Source organism: Cricetulus griseus, chromosome 2, assembly GCF_003668045.3.
Source record: "Cricetulus griseus strain 17A/GY chromosome 2, alternate assembly CriGri-PICRH-1.0, whole genome shotgun sequence".
In the NCBI taxonomy this organism is placed as follows: domain Eukaryota; kingdom Metazoa; phylum Chordata; class Mammalia; order Rodentia; family Cricetidae; genus Cricetulus; species Cricetulus griseus.
In genome coordinates this window covers 444,399,576-444,422,705 of record NC_048595.1, presented here as the reverse complement: position 1 = coordinate 444,422,705, position 23,130 = coordinate 444,399,576, and the positions used below count along the sequence as shown (strand labels likewise).

At 53.3% G+C, this 23,130-nt stretch overlaps 3 protein-coding genes across 12 annotated transcripts in view; 1 reads left to right on the top strand and 2 right to left on the bottom strand.

Annotated features, from left to right (window-relative positions):
- Positions 1-4,014: 4,014 nt before the first annotated feature.
- Positions 4,015-15,332, bottom strand: Rnpepl1 (arginyl aminopeptidase like 1). 6 transcript variants are annotated; one of them, XR_003481607.2, is made up of 13 exons: positions 14,694-15,329; positions 11,259-11,399; positions 10,504-10,655; positions 10,007-10,123; positions 9,542-9,777; positions 9,222-9,335; positions 8,771-8,883; positions 8,390-8,498; positions 7,417-7,647; positions 7,195-7,337; positions 5,048-6,653; positions 4,507-4,724; positions 4,015-4,377 (listed from the first exon to the last, which is right to left on the bottom strand). XR_003481607.2 is itself a non-coding variant. In XM_027397635.2 (12 exons), exons 1-11 carry the CDS (start codon positions 15,207-15,209, stop codon positions 6,767-6,769), a joined length of 2,076 nt encoding a protein of 691 aa, XP_027253436.1. In that variant the 5' UTR covers positions 15,210-15,332; the 3' UTR covers positions 6,515-6,653; positions 6,762-6,766. The 6 variants fall into 6 exon arrangements, 3 of the variants coding, with proteins under 3 accessions (XP_027253435.1, XP_035297041.1, XP_027253436.1); XR_003481608.2 differs by having other exon boundaries at positions 4,577-4,724; XR_003481609.2 differs by lacking the exon at positions 4,507-4,724.
- Positions 14,485-23,130, top strand: part of Ankmy1 (ankyrin repeat and MYND domain containing 1) — a 46,627-nt gene continuing 37,981 nt past the window's right edge. For all 5 annotated transcript variants that reach the window (XM_035441149.1, XM_035441148.1, XM_027397631.2 and 2 more), the window contains exon 1: positions 14,485-14,622. The gene's annotated coding sequence lies outside the window, so the exon portion shown is untranslated. The remainder of the gene's footprint in view (positions 14,623-23,130) is intronic.
- Positions 17,794-19,216, bottom strand: Dusp28 (dual specificity phosphatase 28). Its single transcript, XM_027397636.2, has 2 exons — positions 18,763-19,216; positions 17,794-18,621 (listed from the first exon to the last, which is right to left on the bottom strand). The coding sequence occupies exons 1-2, from the start codon at positions 19,129-19,131 to the stop codon at positions 18,499-18,501; spliced, it is 492 nt and encodes a 163-aa protein (XP_027253437.1). The 5' UTR covers positions 19,132-19,216; the 3' UTR covers positions 17,794-18,498.

The window sequence follows — 23,130 nt, the reverse complement described above, 5'->3', positions numbered from 1 at the left end:
ACCCAGTGCAGACAGCAATGCTGCTAAGTGCTCTGGTTGGTCTGGCAGAGTCACCTTAATTTGGAGCTCACTGAACATGTGGTTACTTTAGATGTAACTGTTCTGTTGAAAACTTTGGTCTTTGTGGCCAGACATGCAGGAATTTTGTTTGCATCATCTACTAAGTAAAACTTAACACTGTTTCATAGCTTCCTTAGGCTGGGAACTGGGAGCAAGTCATTTGTGGCTCTGATTTAGGATCTCTCAGAACATAAGGTCAAGATGTGAGGCCAGGGCTGAACCTATCTGCAGGCTCGCTTGGGACTAGAGGATCCACTCCAAATTCAAGTGAAGCCTTACTTCCTCACTGTGTGGCCACCATGATTAGTCTTTGCACAAGCTGATTACCTGAGGGCAGAGGTAATTGCCAGAGGGAATTTCAACAGAAGGGAGAAGTGCAAGCCACCATGTTTTGTGACCCACCTCAGTCAGATGTCATGGTCTGTCATCACAAAGAGAATTGGGACTCTAGGAGTGAGTGAAGGAAGGTAGCACTCTTGTCATTTAAAAATACATATCACACGCCATTTTTTGTTCATTCCCAAGATCTTGTATTAATAACACCATATAAAACATAAATAACTTTACAAGTTCCATAGCCTTTAAAACGTTCCATGACTTATAAGTTCCATGTCTTTAAAATATTCATAGTCTCTGAAATTTAAAAGTTTCTCTAAAATACCCAAGGTCTCATAACTGGGGGTTCCCATAAGAATCAAAACAATGGGCTGGAGAGAGCACTCACTGTTCTTCCAGAGGTCCTAAGTTCAATTCTCAGCAACCACATGGTGGCTCACAACCATCCGTTATGAGATCTGGTGCCTTCTTCTAGTGTACAGAAATACATGGAAGCAGAATGTTGTATACATAAATAAATAAAATATTTTAAAAGAATCCAAACAACAAAAAGTGTTTTTGATTCCCACAGGGAAGGACCAGGGCACAGTCACAAATCATAGCAAAACCAAAGTGTAAAGCTCAGTGTCTGACTTCTGGGATAGTCTTCTGAACTTTAAAGGGCTTGAGGACTCCACCTTCAACAAATGATGCTGGGAAGGGGACATCTATGTGTAAGAAAATGAAATTAGATCACTCTCTTGCCGTCAACAAAAACCAGCTCAAAATGGATCAAAGACTTTAAAACCTGAACATTTCATATTGCTAGATAAAACCCTTCAAGATCTAGGCACAGACAAAAACTTTCTGAAAGACTCCAATAATCCATGAAACAACAGGAATGACAGATGGATTGGCACAAAATTAAAAAGCTCCTGTATAGCAAAAGAAAGAAAAGTGAAGAGACAGCCGAGAGTGGAGAAAAATCTTTCCAACTGTACATCTGACAGATTAATATCTAGCATCTATAAAGAACCCCCAAAAAAACAGATACAAAACCTCCACCCCACACAAATCATTCAATCATAATTGAGCAAATGAATTAAATATACAGTTCTCAAAAGAATAAATCCAGGGTGTAGGGAAGACACTGTAACCACGCCTCCTAAGGGCTGGCTACAGGTGTGCTTGACCATGCCTGTCAGGGTGTGGTCAAGGGGAGGTCAGGATAGGTTCAGGGCTGCAGACACATGGGGGCCCGCTCTCTCTCTGTCCTCCCTGCCTTGCTGCCTCTGGGCACGCTCTGGCTTGTGCTTCGCTGGTGTATCTGAATAAAGAAAACCTATATCCTATTGACGGGTGGTCGATCTCTAACAACAGGGCAGGTGAGATGGCTGGGCAGGTAAAAGTGCTTTCCATTAAGCATGAAGATGGGAGTTCTATCTGTGGAAGAGAGAGCCTATTCCATAGATTATTCTGACCTACACATGCACACCAATGCCCTAGTGCATCCACACACACATCAAATAATGTAGTACAAAACACCAATGACCAGTAAATACATGAAAAATTTCAACATCCCTACACACACACACACACACACACACACACCATACATTGAGATTCTATCAGCCAGAAGACTTAATAGAATCAACAACCAAACAAAAATTGCTGGAGGTAAACCAGTGCAGTTACCTTGGATATAAATATGGAAGTTCTTTAAAAAATTAAAACTATAACCACCATATGATCAAGCTAAAGCACGCCTGGGTTTGCATCTGACGGAATCTAAGTCTACAACAGAGATACCCATGCATCTGTGTTTATTGTAGCACTGTTCACTACAGTCAAGATATGGTATTAGTTTAGACGTCCATCAGCAGATGAATGGATAAAGGAAATGTGGTAAATAATTATAGTGCTGTATTATTCATCCACAGAGAAGCATGAAACTATGTCCTTGGCAGGGAATTTGATAAAACTAGAGGTTTCATGTTAACATGAAAAAGCTGGGCACTTGCTGGAGAGATGGTTCAGTGGTTAAGAACACTGGCTACTCATGCAGATGACCTGTGTACATGTAGGCACATACACTCACACACACAGAACAAAAAGAAGCCAGACTCAGAAGGGAGTGAGTGAGTAAGGGGATGGGAGGAAATTTGTTTAGTGGAGAAGTGGGGCATGAGAAGGTATGAGTACAGTATATAGACTATGAAAACACCATCCTGAACCCCAGTGTTTCCTATATAAAATAGTAATGAAAAAATGTCCAAGGTCCCTGGTGTTTCTGTTACCATTGTTACTTTTCACAGGGCTGATTCTGATCTGTGTAGGCTGTTTTACACCCTCTCCTGTTTATGTGTGAGCCGTGTGCTCTGTTCTCTGCCAGTGTTCCCCAGCTGTGTCTCAAGTGCACGCTTGATTTGTTCCATGTTTCCTTTACATTGTTGGCACTAACCAGTGGGTGAGCTCAGTTGTGCCTTGTCTTTATGCCAGAAGTTCCCCAGAAAACTTTCCAAGTCTCTATGGAGAAGAGTGCTAATGGACATTCCAGACTGCACAGGGCATGGCCTAAAGAAAGTCTCAGGGCTCTAAGAACCTGGGTAAAGGCTCTAGGTGACATGGGGACTATATGCAGACCCACCATCTCCTCCTACCATGGCCGCAGGCAGGCTTCAGGTCTCCGCGGATTCCAGTCTCTTCCATCAGGAGCCTGACCTCTAAAATGTTTTTCAATTTTATTTTACGTGTATGGGTGTTTGGTTTACACAAACATCTGTGCACCACATGTATGCCTGGTACCCACAGAGGTACAAAGTGAGTGTCAGAGCTCCTGGGACTGGAGTTAACAGTTGCAAGTAGCCATGTTGAGTGTTGGGAATGGAACCCGTGTCCTTAGGAAAAACAGGTCTATGCTCTTACCCACTGAGCCATCTCTTCAGGCCCCTCTCCATGTTTTGACCCTGTCACACTGCTTCACTGACACCATGCTCCTCCACGCTTAGCTCATCCCTTCTCTTGAAATGCAGACATACCCCAAACTTTCCACCTCAGCCCTTAACTAGTATTACCTGCTAAATACTCTACATAGACCAGGGTGGACTGTGGGAGTAGAAATGGGGTATGACCCCCTCTATGGCTCTTAATCCCTGGCACATTGTCTGGAAACACTTGAAATCCCCTCCATCAGCACAGGTCCCTGGGTAGCCCCAGAGGGAGAAAAAGACAACATACCCCCACCATTCCCGTGTGGCTCTCATCATTGTCTGTGGTTAGGGTATAAGTTAGCCTCTAATGCAGAAGCCCTCTTGGAGGAGGGGTGCTGGCCAACAGGACACTGGGCATATGGTATTGACTGGGGTAGGCTGTGGTTGGCAGCAAACATTGGGGTTTGAAATGCTGGTTTGCCGTGGGATGTCCTCACATCCAAACATCTGTTGAAGCCCACCTAAATGGAGGACTCACAAGGCAGAGAGTGTGTGGAAGAGTGCGGTAGGCATGGTAGAGGAAGCTGGAAACACTGGCTGTGAGGGACAGCTACAGGCTGCCCTAGCAAGATACTACAGGGAAGAGACTAAGGCAGTCCAGCTTTGCCAGCTGAAGGAAGGGCACAGATAAAGACCAGGAACGCAAGGATGTGGTTGAAAGTGTGCTCCTCTGTACCTGTAATGGCACACAGAGCCATGGCAGATCGACACTAAGGATGGAATTCTAGGTGGGCACCACTCTATGCTGGTAACTGCTGGGAGTCACTTGATTTTGTACAGATCTGAGTGTCTGGAGGACACCCTGGGTACAGCGGGGACACCTGGAGCTGGAATCCATGCTCTGGGAGACCACAAAGGTGTCAACTTGCATTGTCAAAGAAATGAGCAGCCTAGATGAGTTGGTGGTGACAGACTTAAAAGCAGTCTTAGTGGGAACAAGTTGAAAGCAATTCTGCTGTTGAAGGAGGGCTGTGTGAACATCTTCAGGAGTGACCCCTCTGGATGGTGGCACCTGAGCCAGAGAGAGCAAAGCTGAGTGGAATACCCAGGACTCTTGGCCATGCCACCTGGTGGAACTAAGATCAGATGGCACCCTACCCCCAGCCTCCCATTATGTTTTAAATCTGAAAGTGCCTCCTACCCCCCAATCCAGGCTTAGATCTGGAACACTTGGCCGGCAGGTTATGGTGCTATTTTGAAGGCTATCAAACCTTTAGGAGGTAGGTGGTGGAAATAGGTCCCTAAGGGACCTTGTATTTGCTTGCAGTTCTGGACTACTGTCTCTGCTGCGTAGTGCTGAGGAATCTCTGCAAGCCCCCACTGCCACTGACATCACCGTTCCTTCCCTGCTACGAAGGCCTAAAAAAACAGCCAAAGCAAATTATCCTTTGTTTCTGCTAGATTCTATTGCAGCAGTGAGAACAGTAACACCTCTCTTCTGTAAGGTGTCACGGCAGTTGTCCCCTCTGCCCCTGCTGGTTGTGAGAATGTTTCTCATTCTTGAATGGGATAGAGCCTCAGGTAGGCACCAGGCACATAATCTTGCAACAAAGGTGACCCTAAGTCATTTGGGGCGTATGACTAGAGGAAGCTATAGCTGCCTCTGCTGAGGGGAGATCCCTGAAAAGGAGGGAAGGTGAATTTCGTGTCTAGTGGTGGAGGTTTCAAGTTATTCATCTCACCTTTTCCTGGGACCATGTATGGAGTTGGCTGTGACTTGGCCTGGCAGTGGGTTGGGACGACATGCCATAGCATGCTGCTAAAGTTGGAGGCTGCGGAGTACCAGGTGGTCCCAGCTGTGGCCCTGTCACCAGCTTGTCTTTGAGAAGCCATAAAGAGTGGCTCCACTTGCTGCCCTGTGAACACGGAGCTTCCCTTTGTCAGCAGAGGTATCTAACCCCATAGCTTGCTGTGCCAGAGTTCAGTCTCAGCACCTCCCAATCAATCCCCCGCACCTCCCTTGCAGCCTGCTTGTGGAGGTCTGGGTGCCCCAGTGCTGAGCCAGAGGTGCGGTCAGAATTACAGAGTCAAAGTCCAGAATAAGGGCAACAAACAACCTCTTTAGGATCCTGAAGAGATCGTGCTCAGCCAAGGTCTGATGAGGTGATGAGAACAAGAGGCCACCTACTGACCCCTATTTTGGCCTCCAGGGTAGGTTCCCACCTGGCTCTTGATGTCGGTATATTGGGATAGGCTATGACCATGGTTCCCGTGACCAGTTGTCGTCTCTTCCAGTCTTACCCTCGGCAGCTGAATAGGTACAAAAGACAAGGTAGTGACAGGAAGGGAGGTAAGATCTGCAGAGTGGAGATTTAATGGGACAGTCACCATGGTTCCTGCTGCAGCGGCCCCAGGCTGAAGCCCACAGCCTGGGACAGGCATGGAGAGCACCAGTGGTACCCAAGTAGCCACAAGGACATGCTATTCCCTGTGCTTCTGGGGCCTGGACTCCAGGTGCAGACTGAGGCCTGCTTGAGAGGTTCGTCCTCTCCATCTGTCCCTATCCCTAACTGATGGAATGCCTGTGTCCTTGTTCCTCTGCCCTCTGTCCCTCCAGCAAGTCTAGCCCAGGGGCCACACACAGGGCCCAGCAGAAAAGCACAATCCCAGGACCATGCATCCTGGGCCTCTGGCATGTGTAAGGCACATTGTGGTTGCTGCTGTGGGACTGCTGGGGTCACTGTCCTCAGAACAGTGTTCAGCAGATGCTGGCTTCCAGGGTGAGGCATGGCTGTCAGTGTTGGGGCAGGAGGCATGGTGGGTATGAGCCAGCCCTGGGGCCTGCAGTGTAAGAGAGCAGGGACAGGGTGGGCCCTGGTCCATGGGCCTCAATGGACACAAGATCCTTTTCCCCATGCCCCTGACCTGGAGACAATGGGAGGGGCTTATGGTCCTGGGCAGAGCTCGTGGCCAGAGCCAAGGCGCAGTCATGGCAGCCAGGACCACAAAAGGCACAATCGTGGTGTCTGGGAGGTCGAGGGTCAGTCACCAAGGCTAGGCAGACACATTGACGTCCCTGAGAGAGATGGTGCTACTGGGGGCCTCATCCCCGAGCAGCAGGGCTGGCGAGTCTGGGTTCGTGTCTGCCTCCGCACTGCCCAGCTCTGTGCTGGTCTCTGCAGTGGGTTCAACACTGGGGCCTAGCCCCTGGGACAGGATCTGCTGGATGGTTCTGCGCAGGTTGGGATGCAGCCGGCCCTGTGTCTGGTAGAAGACCTCTAGCGCGAAGGACTTGAGGGCACCGGTGCAGAGGTCCTCATACAGCGGGATGGTGTACATGCGTGACATCTGTGGAGAGCGAGCACCCGGTCACACCAGTGGGCTCCTGTGGGAAGGCTTTCCACCACCCAGATCCAGATGCGCCCGCTGCTCAGGAGCACTTTGGCCTGGACTCACTCACGCTACAGGACCCTCAGCAGTTTCACCCTCACTGCTCCCTCCAGGGTGTCTCTGAGAGCTTGGCGCGGAAGGACTGGGCAAGAAATGGTGACGCTGACGTCTACCTGAGAAGCTTGGATGGCCTTTGTACCCAGACATGGAAGGTGATACCTCCAGGCCCGAAGTCCAGCTAGCTCAAGGCTGATGCCTGTGGCGATCCCTGGACTCTGTGGTGGAGTTCAGACCACTGTGAACTAGTTTTGCCGTCTTTCCCATCTCACCTGTATTGTGGCCTCTCTGCTCTCAACCTCGGGTGGGCCTGATGGCTTCTAGTTCCCTCTCCAGGATATGCCTGGCCTGTCTGAGTGGACAGTCTGATGGGGTGAGGTGGGTCCCGGAGGAGAGGCTGGGTCCCTCCCCCAGTCATGCCCCAGGCTCCATGCAGCTGCACCTGGCTCTCCAGGAAGCGGCGGACTCTGTGGAGATCGGGATAGTAGTCATTGCGGACGACGATCTGCAGCCAGCGGATGCGGATCTCAGCATTCATGGAGTCCAGCAGGGACGAGTAGCATTTGGACAGGCTCATCACCACATCTGTGGGGTGGTGGGCAGGTCAGGGCTGAGCAGGAGCCACACCCCTTCCCCAGGCTACCCTGTTGACTGCGGGACCCACCCTGGGGCAACGGGGATCCATCTAGCAGCCGGTCCAGAAACAGTGCTGTCTGGAAGGTCCTCCACTTGGAGATGTCAATGGCACTGGCTGAAGCTGCTGCTTGCTCCAGGGGCTCTGCAGTCCACAGCTGGAAGAGGGCCTCTACAGGCCGGGTTAGGCTGGACCCCTGAGACAGGTCTGGCTCAGCCAGTGGTGGGCCTGTGGCATTGAGCCAGCGCTCGAACTCCAGCCCTGCAGGAAGACCAGGCCTGGGGTCCCTGCCTGGGCTGGGGAAGGGCCACTGGAGCAGCCTGCCAGGGAGACTCCAAGCCCAGAGGGTATCCCTGGGCAGGTGGTCTCTTCCAGGACCCAGGGCCCTCAAAGAATATGAACAGTTCTCCTTAGAGCCTTTGGAGGGGGCTCCTATGAAGGACACAGGGAGGCTGGAAAGCTTGGGTTGGTCACCAGAGGAGAGCTACTTGCTACATGCCTGGCCTGTATCCAGCACTGAGGCCAAGAAGGCTCTGCACTGTAATGTTCAGTGAAGCACACAGACTCTGAGAACCCTTACCAATCCCACAGTGCACTGATATACCTTCCAAAATTCACGACTCCTGGACCTTGAAATCCTCTGGCAAACTTGATTTCTCTCTAGATACCCAGCTCCTTCAGTGTCTCCCTTGGTCCTCAAGCCCTCAGACCCCCACTATGCACAAGCAGGACCAGCCAGTCCCAGGGCCAGTCCTGCCACCTTGCTGATCCTTTTCTAGGAACTTTGCACACTCTTTCCACAGCCCTTTCCCACTGGCTGCTTGGCCCAGGGGCCACCTTGTCCGGGAAGCCTCTGTCCCCTCTCCTTTAGATTAGGAGGTGCAGACTCCTTTTACTCTCGTGATACCCTGACCTAGAGCATAGGGGTTGACAAACTTCCCTCCAGTCCCAACTGCCATCTTGTTCCCGGCCCGTGGGCCTGCAGCAGAGTGGGTGGCCTCACCTGCCCGGCAGTCCACGCTCTGCTCCTTCAGTTCGGGGAAGAAGCTCAAAAAGGAGTCCAGCAGGTCCTGGGCCACCACGCTGGTGAATTTGTATTTCTCCACATAGGCCTGTGAGATGAGGGGCATGGCCTTAGCAGGTATGGAAGGCTGGGGATGTTTAGCTCTGGCAGAGCGGGGCTGGCACACTGGGACATCTTCTAAAGATGTGCATCACAGTCCAGGTGGCCCATAGGCCCTGCTGAAAGGGCAGGAGGAGGAGGGGACAGTGCCTCAGAAGGCCAAGTCCCAATCCAGTCCCCAGGCCCCTTCTTCCCAGAGAAGGGCCATGTCTGCCAGCTGGAAGATGTTTTGGACAGGAGTGGCAGGGCCCATGTGCTTACTCGGAGAAAGTCATCAAAGCGCTGGGGATCCCCACAGAGCTGGGACAGGTAGTACACGAAGCAGTAGCCCTTCTCATAGGTGAACAGGTTCATCAGGTGGCTGGGATTCACTCCTGCAGGGAAATGCCTTGTCTGGGATGCCGCTTGACACCTGTGTCCTGCATGGTGGGGCTGGGGCAGTAGGTCTAGAACTGAGGAGCAGGCAAAGGGAGGGCCACAGTCCCTCACATGAGAACTAACATCCTGGGTACACAGTGATGGAGCTTGCTCTACACCACGACAGCCAGTGCTCAGACGCTGTGGGGTTGTGCCAAGCCAAGGGCACCTGAGAGGTTTTCTTTGGGGCTGTGGACACCCAGCCTGGCCTTGGAAGGAATTCAGGCATGGTGAGGTACAGGAGCCCCAGTAGGGCAAGTGACGGGCAGAAAGGAGGGCCTGGAGTAGAGAGTACCTGGTTCTAGCTTGACTTGCAACTTGCTAACTGGACTATCCTCCCCAAGAAGTCGCATCTGCCTATGCAGGGCATCCAGGCGGAAGGCTGTCTCTAGGCAGGTGAAGGCTGCCCCTGAGTGAAGTCAGAGCAGAGAAAAGGTGGAGGTCAGGGAGGAGGGAGTATCTGTAGCAGGGTTGCCACACTCTACCCACCACCTAACCCTAGAGACTGTAAGACACTGTCAAGCCGAAGGCTAGGCAGGGCTCTGTGCCCCTTGCAATTGGTGCCCCAGAGGACCCAAGGCTACTCCACCCTGCCATGGTTGCCCCAGACAATACCATAGGTCTCTGTGGTGATGCGGCGCTGTGCATAGGTGGCCAGGCCCTCACTCAGCCACATCTCCTCCCAAGTGGCATTGGTGACAGCATTGCCGAACCAGCTGTGGGCCACCTCGTGGATGACATCAATCACCAGGAACTCATCACTCTCAAGGATGGAAGAGATGATGAAGGTGAGGCACGGATTCTCCATGGCCACGATGGGGAAGGAGGGTGGCAGGAAAACGATGTCATATCTGTGCCCATGGGTGCAGGGTGAGGAATGGAAGGGCTCCGCCATGACTCACCAAGCACACAACTCTACTCTCCACCTGGGATGCCAGCCCAGCCCCACAGTATCATTTCCTCCCCAGGCGACAGAGGACAGGGAACCCAGGGTTAGACCAGGAGTTCCTGGTCTATCCCTACTTCTTTCTCTGAGGGGAAAGAGTAACGCCACTGGGAAAACCAGGGGACAGGACATACCTGCCCCACATGTATGGCCCATATAATCGCTCTGCGGCACTCAGCCACTGTTCCACAACACCCGATAGCTTGCTGGTGGCTGTGGGTAGGAGGCATGGCTCAGCCCACACACGGCTCCTGTCACAAGGCAGAGAAGGCGGGCTGAAGCGGACAAGCCTGGGCCTTACTTACTCCCCTGGATCCTCCTCCTGCCTTGTCTGGTCCTGCTCTGTAGTCGTGGCCCTTCCCACAACAGGTAGGGGAACTGCACCATAAACCCAAGGTCTATTCAGATCCTTTTGTCAATGATCTGAAGGAGCCAGTGAGGACAGAAGAGTGCAGCTGGCTGTGGGGTAGCCCTGGGAGTGATGACAGACTGCGGGCAGGGCACTGGACGGATCAGTTAGTTGTCTGAAGACAGCAGATGAAGAGGCGTGGTGGTCGTGCGCATGGGCTCTTGGCTCTTCCTGAGGCCCAGTTTCCCAGAACAGTGCAGCAGGGAGCACAGCGGGGCTTACCTGGGCCCAATGTCTGCTGGCTTGAGGTCTCCAGCCACAAGGGCGACGAGGTAGGCGGGTACAGGGTGATCCATGTGGAAGTGGTAGACGCCGTCTTCCTCCACATACACGCTCCGTGTCGCGCTCATCAGCACCTGTACCCCTAACGGGGCCTGCAATGGGCTAGGCTAAGGATTGGCAACCTACAGGATACCACCTCCCAGAAAAGGGAACCACACTTCTGAGGGATGACTTATCCCCAATAGGTCAGAGGACCTCTTCTCTGTGACAGGGAACCATATGGCCCCATCAGGGACCACCACAACCCAGGTCGGGGAACCCCATGTCCATGATGAAGCCCTCAAATCCTTATCTGAAAGCTTCACAGGTTGAGTCAAGGAACGTGTTCCCTTCAGAGAACCACACACTGGAACCCCCAATCTGCTCCAGGTGGAGGCTGCCATTCTTTGGCTATAACTCAAGAAACCCCACCAGGTTCCTGCAGATCTAGAGGTTCTGGAACCCAACTGGCAAGAATGTCCTCATTGGTGCTGCCCCTGGTCCCTGCAGCCACCTGACCCCCTAAAAAGGCCTGTTTTTGGCTTCTCTGCAGGACTGTCCAACTAAGACAATGACCTTTAGCAGCTGGGATCCTAGTCTAGGCAAGCAAGAAGGGTACGAGGAGATAGGCCAGAGCTCAACTGCAGGCTTGCTGTAGGCTCCAGCCTCTTACAATGCCCAAAAGAAGCAGAAACAAGCCCAGCCTTGATGCTGACCTTGACAACGGCTGAGTAGGTGCACTTGACGGCCGGTGTATCAAAGCATGGGAAGAAGGAGCGGTTGCACACAGAGTGGCCCTGGGTGAAGACGAAAGGCTTGGCATTGCCATAGGTCAGCTCTGGGTCCAGCCACCAGATCTGCGGGCAAAGTGAAACATAAGCAGAGGTTGTCACCTGGTCCAGGGCTCTAGGTCTAGAGCCTGGGGACAAAGGGCTTTGGGAAGGGCCCTTGCTGTTTTTGTTACAGGCTCACAGCTGCTCCCGCAGCCTTCACCTGCCCACCTGGTACACTCATTCCCCTCCCCTGTCAGGAACTGTCAATCTAGTTTGTGTGTGCCCGACACCAACCAGACTTGTTCCAGACAGGAGGCCACATGTCTGGAGCTGGCCCATGACATCTCCCAGCACTGCCTGGGAAAAGAGGAAAATGCCCACCATGGCATTAGCTGAGCTTCCAAAGGAAAAGTGAGGAATGGTCAGAACACCTGGATGCGAATTCCCATAGGCTGGTAGCTTCCTTACACTGGGGACAGAGTGAAGGCTAGACATGAAACCCTGATATGATGGGAGTGTTAAGGACAGAGCCTCTGAGGCTGCAGTGGACAGCAATCCCCAGTATCTGCGGCCCTCTCAGGGCCAAGGTCGCTGGCCCAGCCAACCTCTTTCCCAGCCATGGCTGTGGAGATATTCGGAATCTTCAGATGTCCACACCAGGCCCCACCCCCACCAAGGAGCTCCGGCTACAAAGCAATGTCTGCCCCCACACTGCCCTCTGCTAGGACAACAGGAATGTTGAAACAAAGTGAATTTTTCATTTTGGTGATCAAGGGCATACAGGTCCTCTCAGGAATCACAGAGAGGAAACACTTCTCTGTGAGTGGACATGTGTGCAGTCAAGGTTGACTGTCATCATGGGGAACAGACACCCCCCCCCCCCACAGCAGGGCTGACACCTCCCAGAGCCCAGACAAGAGATGGTGGTGGAGCCGCTTATTCCACAGACTTCGCCTGCCCCACAGACCCCAGACCTTGTGTGTGAGGGAGCCATCCATCCCGCAGATCCCAGACCCAGAGAGAGATGCCTGCTTTCAGACCTGCTTTCAGAGCTGTGTGGGACTGCCTGTCCCCACAGACCCCACATGTGGGGTATTGCCTGCCTACTGACTCTAGAGCTGAGGAAGGAGGTGAATGCTTGCTCACAGACCCCAGACTGGGGGTGGTGGCAGCAGAAACTATGCCACAGACCCTAGGATCTGGGGTGCTGTCTTCATATAGACAAATCCTAGAAGCCTTTCCCAAAGACTTGAGCCCTGAGGAGTAATGCCTCTTGCCCCACAGACCTAGGGGGTAGCCTAATCCACAGACCCCAGACCTGGGAGAGATTCCTGCCTCAACAGCTCTGGAAACAGAGGCCGGCCCCACAGACTCCACATCCAGGAGGCTGCCTGTCGACAGGTCACACACAGACTTGGGTGAGTTGTTTGCCACGTAGACCCGGTCAGGCCTCTGCCAGCACTCATGGTCCTCCTAGCGCTGTCTTTTCCCCACAGCAAATCGGCAGATGTGCCTTCCTTTTCTGCTGGGGAGCTAGTTCCAAAATGTAGCCTCGAGAGGCCTGGGATCCAGGGACCTGAACGGAGGGTTGTCCCTGCAGTAGATCCTGTTGCCAGTGGGCTCTTGATTCACTTTGGGAGGACTCACCCCCAAGTGCTCTTTCATCTCCCCCTTCTCCCCTCACAGCAGCCACACTTCAGAGCAGCCCTCCCCACTCCTCTTCCTTGGAACCCTCAGGCCCTGCCTACCTCTTACCCTAAGGCTCACACCCATGCCTTGGCTCCAGTGAGCGGGCTGCCTTTTCCAGACACCAGTGTTAGGTACTACCTTAGAGGGACGAGCCTCAGAGGTGGGAATCTCCTGTCCCAGGGCAAAGCAGCTGATAGTCAGGTGGATAAGGAATGACTACCAACTCAGATACTGCTGGGCAGGGAAAACGCTGTTCTTGCTGGGTTGGGGTACAGAGGAGCCTTAGAACCCTCAGCACCTCCAATCTGCCGTCAGGGCCTCCTGGGAAACCTAGACGCCTCCTGCTACATCCTTCCTAGGCACAGGGCAGACAGGGATGTAAGCCCTGAGCTGCTCAATGCTCCAACAGTAGGTGCCTGAGGTTAGGGACCAATCTGCTTCCACGGGTGTGGATCAACTTTGTCACTCTGGAGCCACTCAGTGCATGAGGACCATGCAGCTCTTGCCTGTCTGGAGCAACCGCAACCCCATCCATCAGGCCACCCTTGTCCACTAGCCTTGTCTATTGAAGCCCACTGAGGGCTCTGTTCCCACCACTCTGCTGTCCACGGACAGAACAAGCACATACAGCACATATTCATAGGCAGAAGCCAGCAAGCAGCTCAACCCTCAGTTTTCACCTGGCGCACTAAGAAGCAGTCCTTATGCTGCAGAGGCCCTGCACTACCACAGCAGGCAGAGGGCGGAGCCCTGGAGACCAGCGGCCAGCACATGGCAGGGACTCCCGAGAAGGGTGCAGGTACGGGCAGCCCACAGACGTGAATCACATCTGGTCTTTTTCTGCCCAGATGTCACCTTGCTTCTTTGTGGCTCCTGGCTTGTTTATCTGGGCTCCCCAGGCAGTGGCAGATGGACTTTTCAAGGGCCCGGCAGAGCTGCCTGTGTGCTGTGTGTCCATGGTAGATGTCACATGAGCAGTCCACTACCTGGGGAGCTTCTCGAGTCAAAGGTCCTGCTCCATTCTTGCAAACCCACTGGCTGTGTGGCCACCACACAAGCCCTAGTCCTCTGCTTTTCCATCATGGCCTGTGGGATGGTGGGGGCCCTGGACAGAAAGCCTCAGTAGAGCCCTGTGTGGCTGGCGGTGGGAGGTGGGGCGCACCTACCCCAGCATGTCACAATCCAGCTCTGGGAGCCCACACCACAGCTACAGGGAAGGCCTCTCTGTCTCTCATTCCACCTCCAGACCCGGGTTTCCTCAAGCCATCTGAAGGCCCAGGTCACAGGTTGGCCTTTCTGTATCAGACATTCCCAGGACATCCTTCAAAGCTGGACTCTTACAGCTGGCTTAGCAGGGGCCCACCAGAAGCTGCTTTTGTACCCAGGTGGGGACATAACCCCTGACCGGAAGCCCCCCCTCCTCCAAGAAACATGCTATCGAGTATCTCCACTGTCCACCAGGCCTGGACCTGGGGCTTCACTCAAAGATCCCAAGAACTTGCAGGCAACATCTGAGAATAACCGATGGCACCCGGGGAAGACTCTTGGGCCAGGCTGCTCCTTACTCTCTGCACGTGTCCCAGAAGCAGAGTGCAGATTAATATCACCTGACCCAGCGGTAAGGCGAGGGGTGCCTGCAGAGCCCTGCTGACCACCCACAGGCCTGAGGCCCACCCGGGCGGGACTCACTGCGGGGGCGTCGGTCGAGGTGTAGCGCAGGATGACCTGGAAGGGCTGGTGCGCCTGCAACTCGGGAGGCAGTGTGACGGTCAGCGAGGAGCCATAGTCGGTGAACGGGTCCAACCTGAAGGCCAGGGGGCAGCCGGCGGACTCCGCGCCAGGAGCATCGGTGAAGGCGGGCAGCGGGGGACCCAACCCGGGGGCAGGGAAGGCGAAGGTGCAGGGCGAATCGGAGGCGGCGGCAGGGGCGCGGCGGTACGAGACCGAGTGGAGGCGCAGGGCCGGGTGCGCGTCGAGCACGAGCGCGCGGGGCGCGGGCCGCAGCGCGCACAGCTCCAGCACCAGGCAGCCGGCCAGCTCGCGCGCCTCAGGCCGCAGCTCCAGGCCCAGCTGCAGGTGGCGGAGGCGGAAGAGCTGCGCGCTGGAGGCCGAGGCCACGTCCAGGGCGGGCGGCGGCTCGGGCGGCGGCCGCGCGGGCGCGGCTTCGGCACCGGGCGCCTTGCGGCAGCAGCACTGCGCCGCCATGGCCAGCGGCGCTAGGTGAAATCCATGGGCGGCGGCCGCTGCAGGCCGCGGGCAGTGGGCGAGGGGCCCCGGGCGGCGGTGGCGGCGGTGGAGGTGGCGGCGGTGGCGGCGGCGGGGCGCGGGCACAACAGGAAGTCGCGCCGGGAGCCGCCCGGCCCGGCCCCGCGCCGTGCGCCGCCCCGCTCGGGCTGGACTCGGCCGCCGCCGGGGGCGCTGTGTGCGATCCCGGGGCCTGTGCGCCGGAGCGGCGGGAGCGGCGGGCGGCGGGCGCGGCGGAGCGGAGCGCGAGGCCGGACGCCCGGGGAGGCTGCGCGTCCTCAGCCTGCGCTCTGCACTCGTTACGGCTCGGAGGACAGCCTTGGAGGCGGGACCGTCGCTTTCCCAGGGACGCCAGCGGCGCCTTGGCAGTCGGTCCTCTGATTCCTGAGGTCCCCCTGACGCGGTCTCTCCCCCCACCCCCGAGCCCTGCAGTTGGCCTGGGCCGTGGCCGTGTGGTGCAAAGCGGCTCGGGAAATCGCTAGGCTGTCAAGTACGTAGCCCATACAGGTGTGGCTATTTAGATTCAAATTAAGCATAATGAGAAGCTGTCAGTTGCACTGGTCTCGTTTTAGGGTCGGCTTTATTGCAGTCGAGACGTGTGTGAAGTAGAGATACATTGTTGAACGCAGTTCTGTCTCATAGATCTAATATAAGGGTTGCAAGAGCGTTTTAGGCTAGCGCAGCAAGGGAACTCAAAGGACCAACCCAGGGTGTGGACAGAGGAGTCCCGCTATCTGTCTCTATCCGCAGGAGGCGGGCACAGATTCTGAGGGAGGGGAACTTTTAGGGCTGTCTCCTACTCTGATGATGGTGTGACTGCGGTGTCACTTCTGGGGAGTGCTCAGCTGTCTGGATCCAGTCTCCCCAAACGGAAGTCACGAAGTCAGGTGGCCCTGCCCTCCTTCCCTCCTTCCACAAGGGAGAGAGGCACAGCTAAGTGGAGGAGCCGCCACATGTGCAGCCTGACACTTCCGTTAGCAGTAGCCCCTCAGGCCTCATGTGCTCTCTGAGGGGGCAGTACATGGGAAGAACTCCAAGGCTCAGGCTGTCATCCAGAGGCAAGGATTAGAGCGAGGAAGACCCGGCTTGGATGGGAAGCACTTGACATTCCAGCAGCTGGGAGGCAAAAGCATCAGACATTCACAGTCATCTTTGGCTGTATGTGGAGTGTGTGAGGCCAGCTTGGGCTACTGAGATCCTGTCTTTAAAAAGCAAACAAATAAATAAAATGAGTGAGGAGACCTGGAGTTAAGGTTACTGCCACTTTCTGGTGTCCAGTGGCCCATTCACCAGATTGTCGAAGAAGGAATTCTCAGTTCCTGCATTGTCCTGTTGGCCAGGGTTCCTTTTTTCCTTCTCGATGTAGACTGTAGGTTTCTCCCATCCCAGTTTCTCAAATTGTACCCCCCAGAGGTTGGGGTCTTATCCTTCCTATCCTGGTGATACTCTATTCTGGAAACAGAAGGGATGATGTGGGCAGCCTTGATCCAGCTATTCCACTTCCACAAAGTGGGCTGGGTACCTCCATCGTATATTTTAGCCAGCATCATTCTTTCCAGACAAAGAGGGCATTTTGCACGGTGGTATTAGTAGACTGCAACTCCCAAGTCCCCAAATGGTGTCCAGCCAAAGAACCTGTCCCCCTAACACTGATAAGAGCTACAGAGTGTCCCCTTGTGGTTACAGTCACTGTTATACCTCAAGTCCCAGAAGAAAAGTGGGGTTTCTTGGGGGGAGGGGTGTCCTGCAGTCCCTGGGGCAGAGGTTTGAGAGCTGGGCCAGGCCAAAGCTACAGTTGAATAGCTCCCAGAACTGAGCTGGTGGAATAAAAAGGACCCTGTACAACCCACAGATATCCTTCAACCTGACCTGGGCATTATGTGCCTTGTATCTTTGTCACCTCTAGGTGACTTGACTTTAGCCAAGTCAGCAGGTTAGAAGGTATGCCCTGCCCTGATGGGAGGACAGTGGCTTTTTGGAAGATGTTGTGAACAAGGATCAGCTATACAGGCTGAGGGTGGGGGTAGGGGGACCTGGGCCTGAAGTCCTGTTCTCTGCAAGCCTTAGTGGCTACTGTGGACCTGGTGGAGGAAGCCAGCTTGTGCAGCAGCCCTGGGGTGGAAACCACCAGCTTATCACACCAGTAGAGCGAGGTGTTCCCTACAAAGTGTAGTGAGCATTTTGAACCAGTGACCACCGAAGGGCTTGCTTGTTCATTACAGCCAGACACCAGAAATACAGGGGCAGGTAGGGAAGGCGGTGCTCACCAGCACCCCAGTGCCTTGATCATGAACTGTGTGCCTCGGGTTCCCTCAAGTGAGAAGGCTTCATTCTTCATTCTAAGTGGGAACCCTTCACCTGGGGACCCAAGTATGTTTCACTGCATAGAGGCAGAGGTAACCAAATCCTTAAGTCTCTTCAGGGGCAAAATTGGGTCTATTCTGTTTGGTGGTGACAGAGCATGACCTTCAAGAAGCTGATGCAAACACACTACCCAGACCCCAGAGACCATAAGCAGGGAGAATTAGAAAAGGGAAACCATAAATACCCAACTCTAGGATTTTATTCACTGATTCATACTTGTTTGCGAATTAACCAGTGGCCACACATCTGTAATTCACACACATTGCCCAGGTTTTTCTTGGCTCTTCCCTCATTACTTTAAGTCGTGACTAGATTTCTAGGGCTCCTAAGGAAACAGGGTGTCTAAGAGAGGCTGTGTCTGAACTAGAAGAACAAGCAACACAGGGTGGCAACTGATGGGTCTGCCTGCCTGCCAGCTGGGAGGATGGTGCCCAGGGCATAATGGGAGCTTGACGATGGTATGCCAGGCGCTGGCACTGATACAAGTTAAGTAAGGTGGTGGGAGGTGGGCAGATGCCGCCCTCCCACGGCGGGCTCACGACCTCCTGCTGGAAGACTAAGAAGAGAGCGGAAGGAAGTCCAGAAGCACGAAGAGGTTCTGCCTGCAAACCTTGGAGGAGGCAGCTAGCTAGGACTCTGGTCTGTCACTCTCTGTCAACTGTCGTAGGCTCCCCAGACTCTTTATCAATCCTTTATGTTATTTTCTCTACTTAAAACTTGGCTGATTTGGATTTGATGCAAACCTGATGAATAAACGAAGTTCCCCTCTTCAGCAGACACTCCTGTACTGCCATCAAGAGGGGGCAGGCCCGTTGCCTAGTGAAAAGAGGGAAGGAACACCTTTCAGTGTAGACGTCTGGCCACCCCAGCAGCTGAACGGCGCGGCTTACTCGGGCTCAGCCGGGTCCCCGGGCAGGAGGGCCTGGGCCTGGAGTGTCTGCTCATACTTCTGCAGCTGAGCCCAGAAACCCAGATTGGGCTCGGCTACCGGGCGAGCGCTCTTCACCATCTGCAATCAAGAGATGAGAGAGATCCGACAGATAGTCCCGGGCGCAGAGGCTCCGCCCCGAGGGTGAAGCATGGGGCACGCCCCGGAAGGACCTCTCTATGTGGGGCCCGCCCCGGAAGGCCCGCCCCTGGAAGCTCGCACCTGGAAGGCGCGCTCCAGGCTGTGGCCGCCGTGGCGCATGAGGTAGGCGGTGCAGACGGCGGCCGAGCGGCTGCGGCCGTTCTTGCAGTACACCAGGCAGGCGCCGCCGCCGCGCACCGCAGCCTCCATGGCGGCGCAGGTGGGCTCCAGGTGCGTCAGCAGGTCTTCGGCAGGGTCATCGAACACGGGAACGCGCAGCTCGGCCACCCCGGGAGCGCGCGGCCCGGGCTGCTGGCGGGAGACGTTGACGCACAGAGTGATGCCCGCGCGCGCCAGCAGCTCCGTCGCGCTCGCGGCTCGCGCGTTCCCGATGAAGAGCGCGGGGGCGACGCGCGCCAACGGCGGCGGAGCAGCCTCCGGGGTGCCCATGACCCCCTAGGTCAGCCGGTGGCCCCGGGCGGCGGAGCCCTCGCTCCCGCCGCTAGGAGGCGACCGCGCAGGCCGTGGGGCGGGGCCTCTCCTGGCCTCGGCTCCGCATTGGCTAAAGAGACAGTGGGCGGGGCTAGCAGTTGCTTTTGGATGTATCCGGGCGGGGTGGGGGGGAAGGGTGGGAGACAGACAGACAGACAGACAGACAGACAGACGGACAGACACACCCCCACCCACCACCCACCCACCCAGTGGTCTGGATGTAAGGCAGAGCGAAGCGTCCTTACTGAGTGTACTATGGGGCTGGCCCTCTGCCCAGGACAGCAGGCTACATGTCAGTTGCAGCTTTATTTCCTTTCGGTAAATGATTTCTAGTAAATTGCCCCTCGGCACACCCACCTTTTCCTTTGTAAAACATGGGTTCACGTACAATAAAATCACCACTATGGCCGGGCGTTGGTGGCGCACGCCTTTAATCCCAGCACTCGGGAGGCAGAGGCAGGCAGATCTCTGTGAGTTCGAGGCCAGCCTGGTCTACAGAGCGAGTGCCAGGATAGGCTCCAGAGCTACACAGAGAAACCCTGTCTCGAAAAACAAACAAAAAACCAAAACTACCACTATGAATTCATGTCTTTATAGACCAGAATTTTGTTTTTTTTTTTTTAACTTTTTAAAATTGTAAGTTGTTTCAGTCGGTACTATGACTTCCCATAGCTTAGAATTATTTAGTGAATGAGGCCTTGGAGATGGAGATGGCTCAGTGGGTGAAGGCACCTGATGCCAGGCTTGGTGGATGATCTGAGTTTTATTCCGGGGGCCCACATAGTGGAAGGAATGTGGAAGGAGAGAACGGACTTGTTGGGGGATATTATTTTAAGGTGTGTTACTTTTGTTTATGTTGTGTTTGTTTAACTCTGTGAACCTGTGATACTGTGCCTGTCTAAAACACCTGGTGGTCTAATAAAGAGCTGAACAGCCAATAGCGAGACAGGAGAGAGGAATAGGCGGGGCTGGCAGGCAGAGAGGATAAATATGAGGAGGACTCCGGGAGAAAAGGAATCTGGGGATGAGAGAGAAGGAGGAGGACTTTAGGAACCAGCCACCCAGTCACACACGGAGTAAGAAGGAAAGAATAGATATACAGGAATAAAGAAAGATAAAAGCCCTGAGGCCAAAGCTAGGTGGGTTAGTTTAAGAAATGCTGGGAAGACTCAAGCCAAGCTAAGGCCAGGCATTCATAACTAAGAATAAGCCTCCATGTGTGATTTATTTGGGAGCTGGGTGGTGCCCCTCCCCCCAAAAAAGATCAAAGGTGTCGAAAGAGTAAAACAAGCAAAAACATCCTACAACACCGACTTTTGCAAGTTTTCCTCTACCCTGCACATGTGTGCTTTTATATATATAAGCACTCACAAAATAATTTTTAAAATTAGAAATGGTGGTACTTGGTGTCTTTGAGAGTCGATTTTTTTCTGATGTCCAGATTTTAGAGGAATGGTTTTCCTGAGGGAGGCACCATCATCCCACAGCCATAAACACTTACCTAATTCCAGTTTCAGTTTTGTTATAGTAGTGGGAACTTTTGGTTTCATTTCCATGCTTAAGAAGTCACTTCCCATTACTCCTTACATTCTCACCCCTGTAATAATAATTTCTTCAATAATTTGACAAAATGAAAAAAACTGGGCCTATTCTCTGCCTTCCTGATACTAGGTGTTGGTGACTTGCAGGCCATTACCAGTGACTCCCAGGACATAGCCTGTCCTCTTGTGCTAAACATTCAGATATCTGTAGCCAGTTCAGCCCAGCTGTCAGCGCAGGCAGAGGAGACCTCGCCAGCAGCTGTCTTGTTTTTTTTGACCCCCCTAAGGAAGGAGCTGACTCTACTGGGACAGGAAAACAGTGTGGTCAGAAAATAAGTTCTAACCTTAAAGGGAATGAGTGAAATATGAATGTTCATGGCTGGCACCAAGGACTCAGGTTGCCCCCAAATTTAGCTTGTAGAAAGTTTCACTAGTGTTTATAGCTGCAGAACAGAATGGAGGCATTTTTCATACAAGTTGGTGGAAACATCAGGTAAGTGGGTTACAGCAAAATGGGGAAATCTAGTATAGGTTTCAGATGGCATTTTTTAGATTTTGGGTGGCTGTGGAGACCCATAGAAGTAGCACTGTTCCATCTTGACATAATCAGAAAGTTAGATCCTGTTATTGCTCCTTCAAGGTTAAACAACAGTTATGTTTGGCCTAAGTTGTGGCTATTGTATGTCTTATCTAGACAACAGGGTATTTGGCCTAAAGTGCAGGTAATGGATATCTTTTTTTAAAAAGTTATTATGTATACAATGGTCTGCCTACATGTCGTTATGCCTGCATGCTAGAAGAGGGCACCAGATCTCATTAAAGATGGTTGTGAGCCACCATGTAGTTGCTGGGAATTGAATTCAGGACCTCTGGGAGAGCAGCCAGTGATCTTAACCTCTGAGCCATCTCTCCAGCCCCAGTAATGGATATCTTAACAATAGGATATTTGGTTTAGGGTGTGGTTACTTGATATTTTGGATGTTAAGGAGGTAATTACTTTTTTTGTTGTTGTTCCTTGTATCATGGTAAGAAAGAAGTCTTCTGCCTTCTCCCTTTTTGATTAGGGTATATAAGAACTTGGAATAATAAACTTGGGGCTGATCTCAGTATTTACTGGGTGCCCTCCCGACTCTATCTCTTGTCTGTTTCTTTCCTCAATTCACACTCCTCCTTCCAAGCATGGACCTGAAACATCGGCTGGACTGGACAGATGGCCTCTCAATGTGGGGCCTGGACAGATGGTGCCAAATGTTGGGGCCCAGACAGATTGGGGGAAGTCTGTTAATGCACTCAAAACAGTTCTATCCAATAGTCAATGATTATTAGTGTATAAATTGAGAACATGACAGCTCCAAGTATGGTTAAGGAGAAGGTTTTTGTTTGTTTTGGTTTTTCAAGACAGGGTTTCTCTGTGTAGCCTTGACTGTCCTGGAACTCCCTCTGTAGATCAGGCTGGCTTTGAACTCAGAAATCTTCCTGCCTCTGCTTCCCAAGTTCTGGGATTAAGGAATGCTGTGCCACCACTGCCCAGCAGAAGGTTTTTTATCGTAGATGTGAGGAAGAGTACAGCCAGAGGCATCTGGAAGAGTCTAGAGCAGAGAGAATAGACTGAACATGTTAGCAGGCTGGACTTGGCCATGAGAAGAGAGAAAGAGAGGGAGACCAAGAGAGGAAGACAGAAAAAGAGGACCAAGAAAGATGGGGGAGAGAGGGAGCCTAGCTGAAATATCAGCGTTCTAAGGACAATGAGAAGCCGGCAGGGAGGAGAGCTCCTGAGCTGGAGAAGTTTCTGGTAAGGGACAGCGTGAGAGGAGCCATGGATCCTGAAATGTGTGACAGGTACCTGTGATACAGGGAGCCTAGACGCCAGCGTGTGCTTTGGTCTGCTACTGGGAACCACAGACAGCCATTTGCCTCTTCTGAAGTGATAAGAAAATGGCTCCTTTGGTATAGGGGAACTGGCCTCAGGAGTTCCAGAGGAGTGCTGGCTTTTGTGAGAACCAGATGTGAACAATGAGTGGCTATTCATTAGGATTAAAGAGAGTCCACAATCATTTAACTCTGGATTTGTAACTTTCCAGTTCTCTCCAGTCTCAGTGTTCTAATGGTCCAGTCAGCCTTGTGTAATCTTTAGTAAATGTAGTTCCTCCTCCTCCTCTTTCTTTTTCTTCTTCCTTCTTCCTTCCTCCTCCTCCCCCTCCTCTCCCTTCCTCCTCTTCCCTCCTCCTCCTCCTCCTCCTCCTCCTCCTCCTCCTCCTCCTCCTCCTCCTTCCCTCCTGCTCAGTTTATAGGAGCCCACCCACTCAAGTGTACATTCCTCTATCCCCAGCTCCAGGAGCAAACTCTGGATGCTCCCATGTGTCAGGGAAGCCTCATACCTTGTGATGGTGTTTTAGTTACTTTTCTTTTGCTGTGC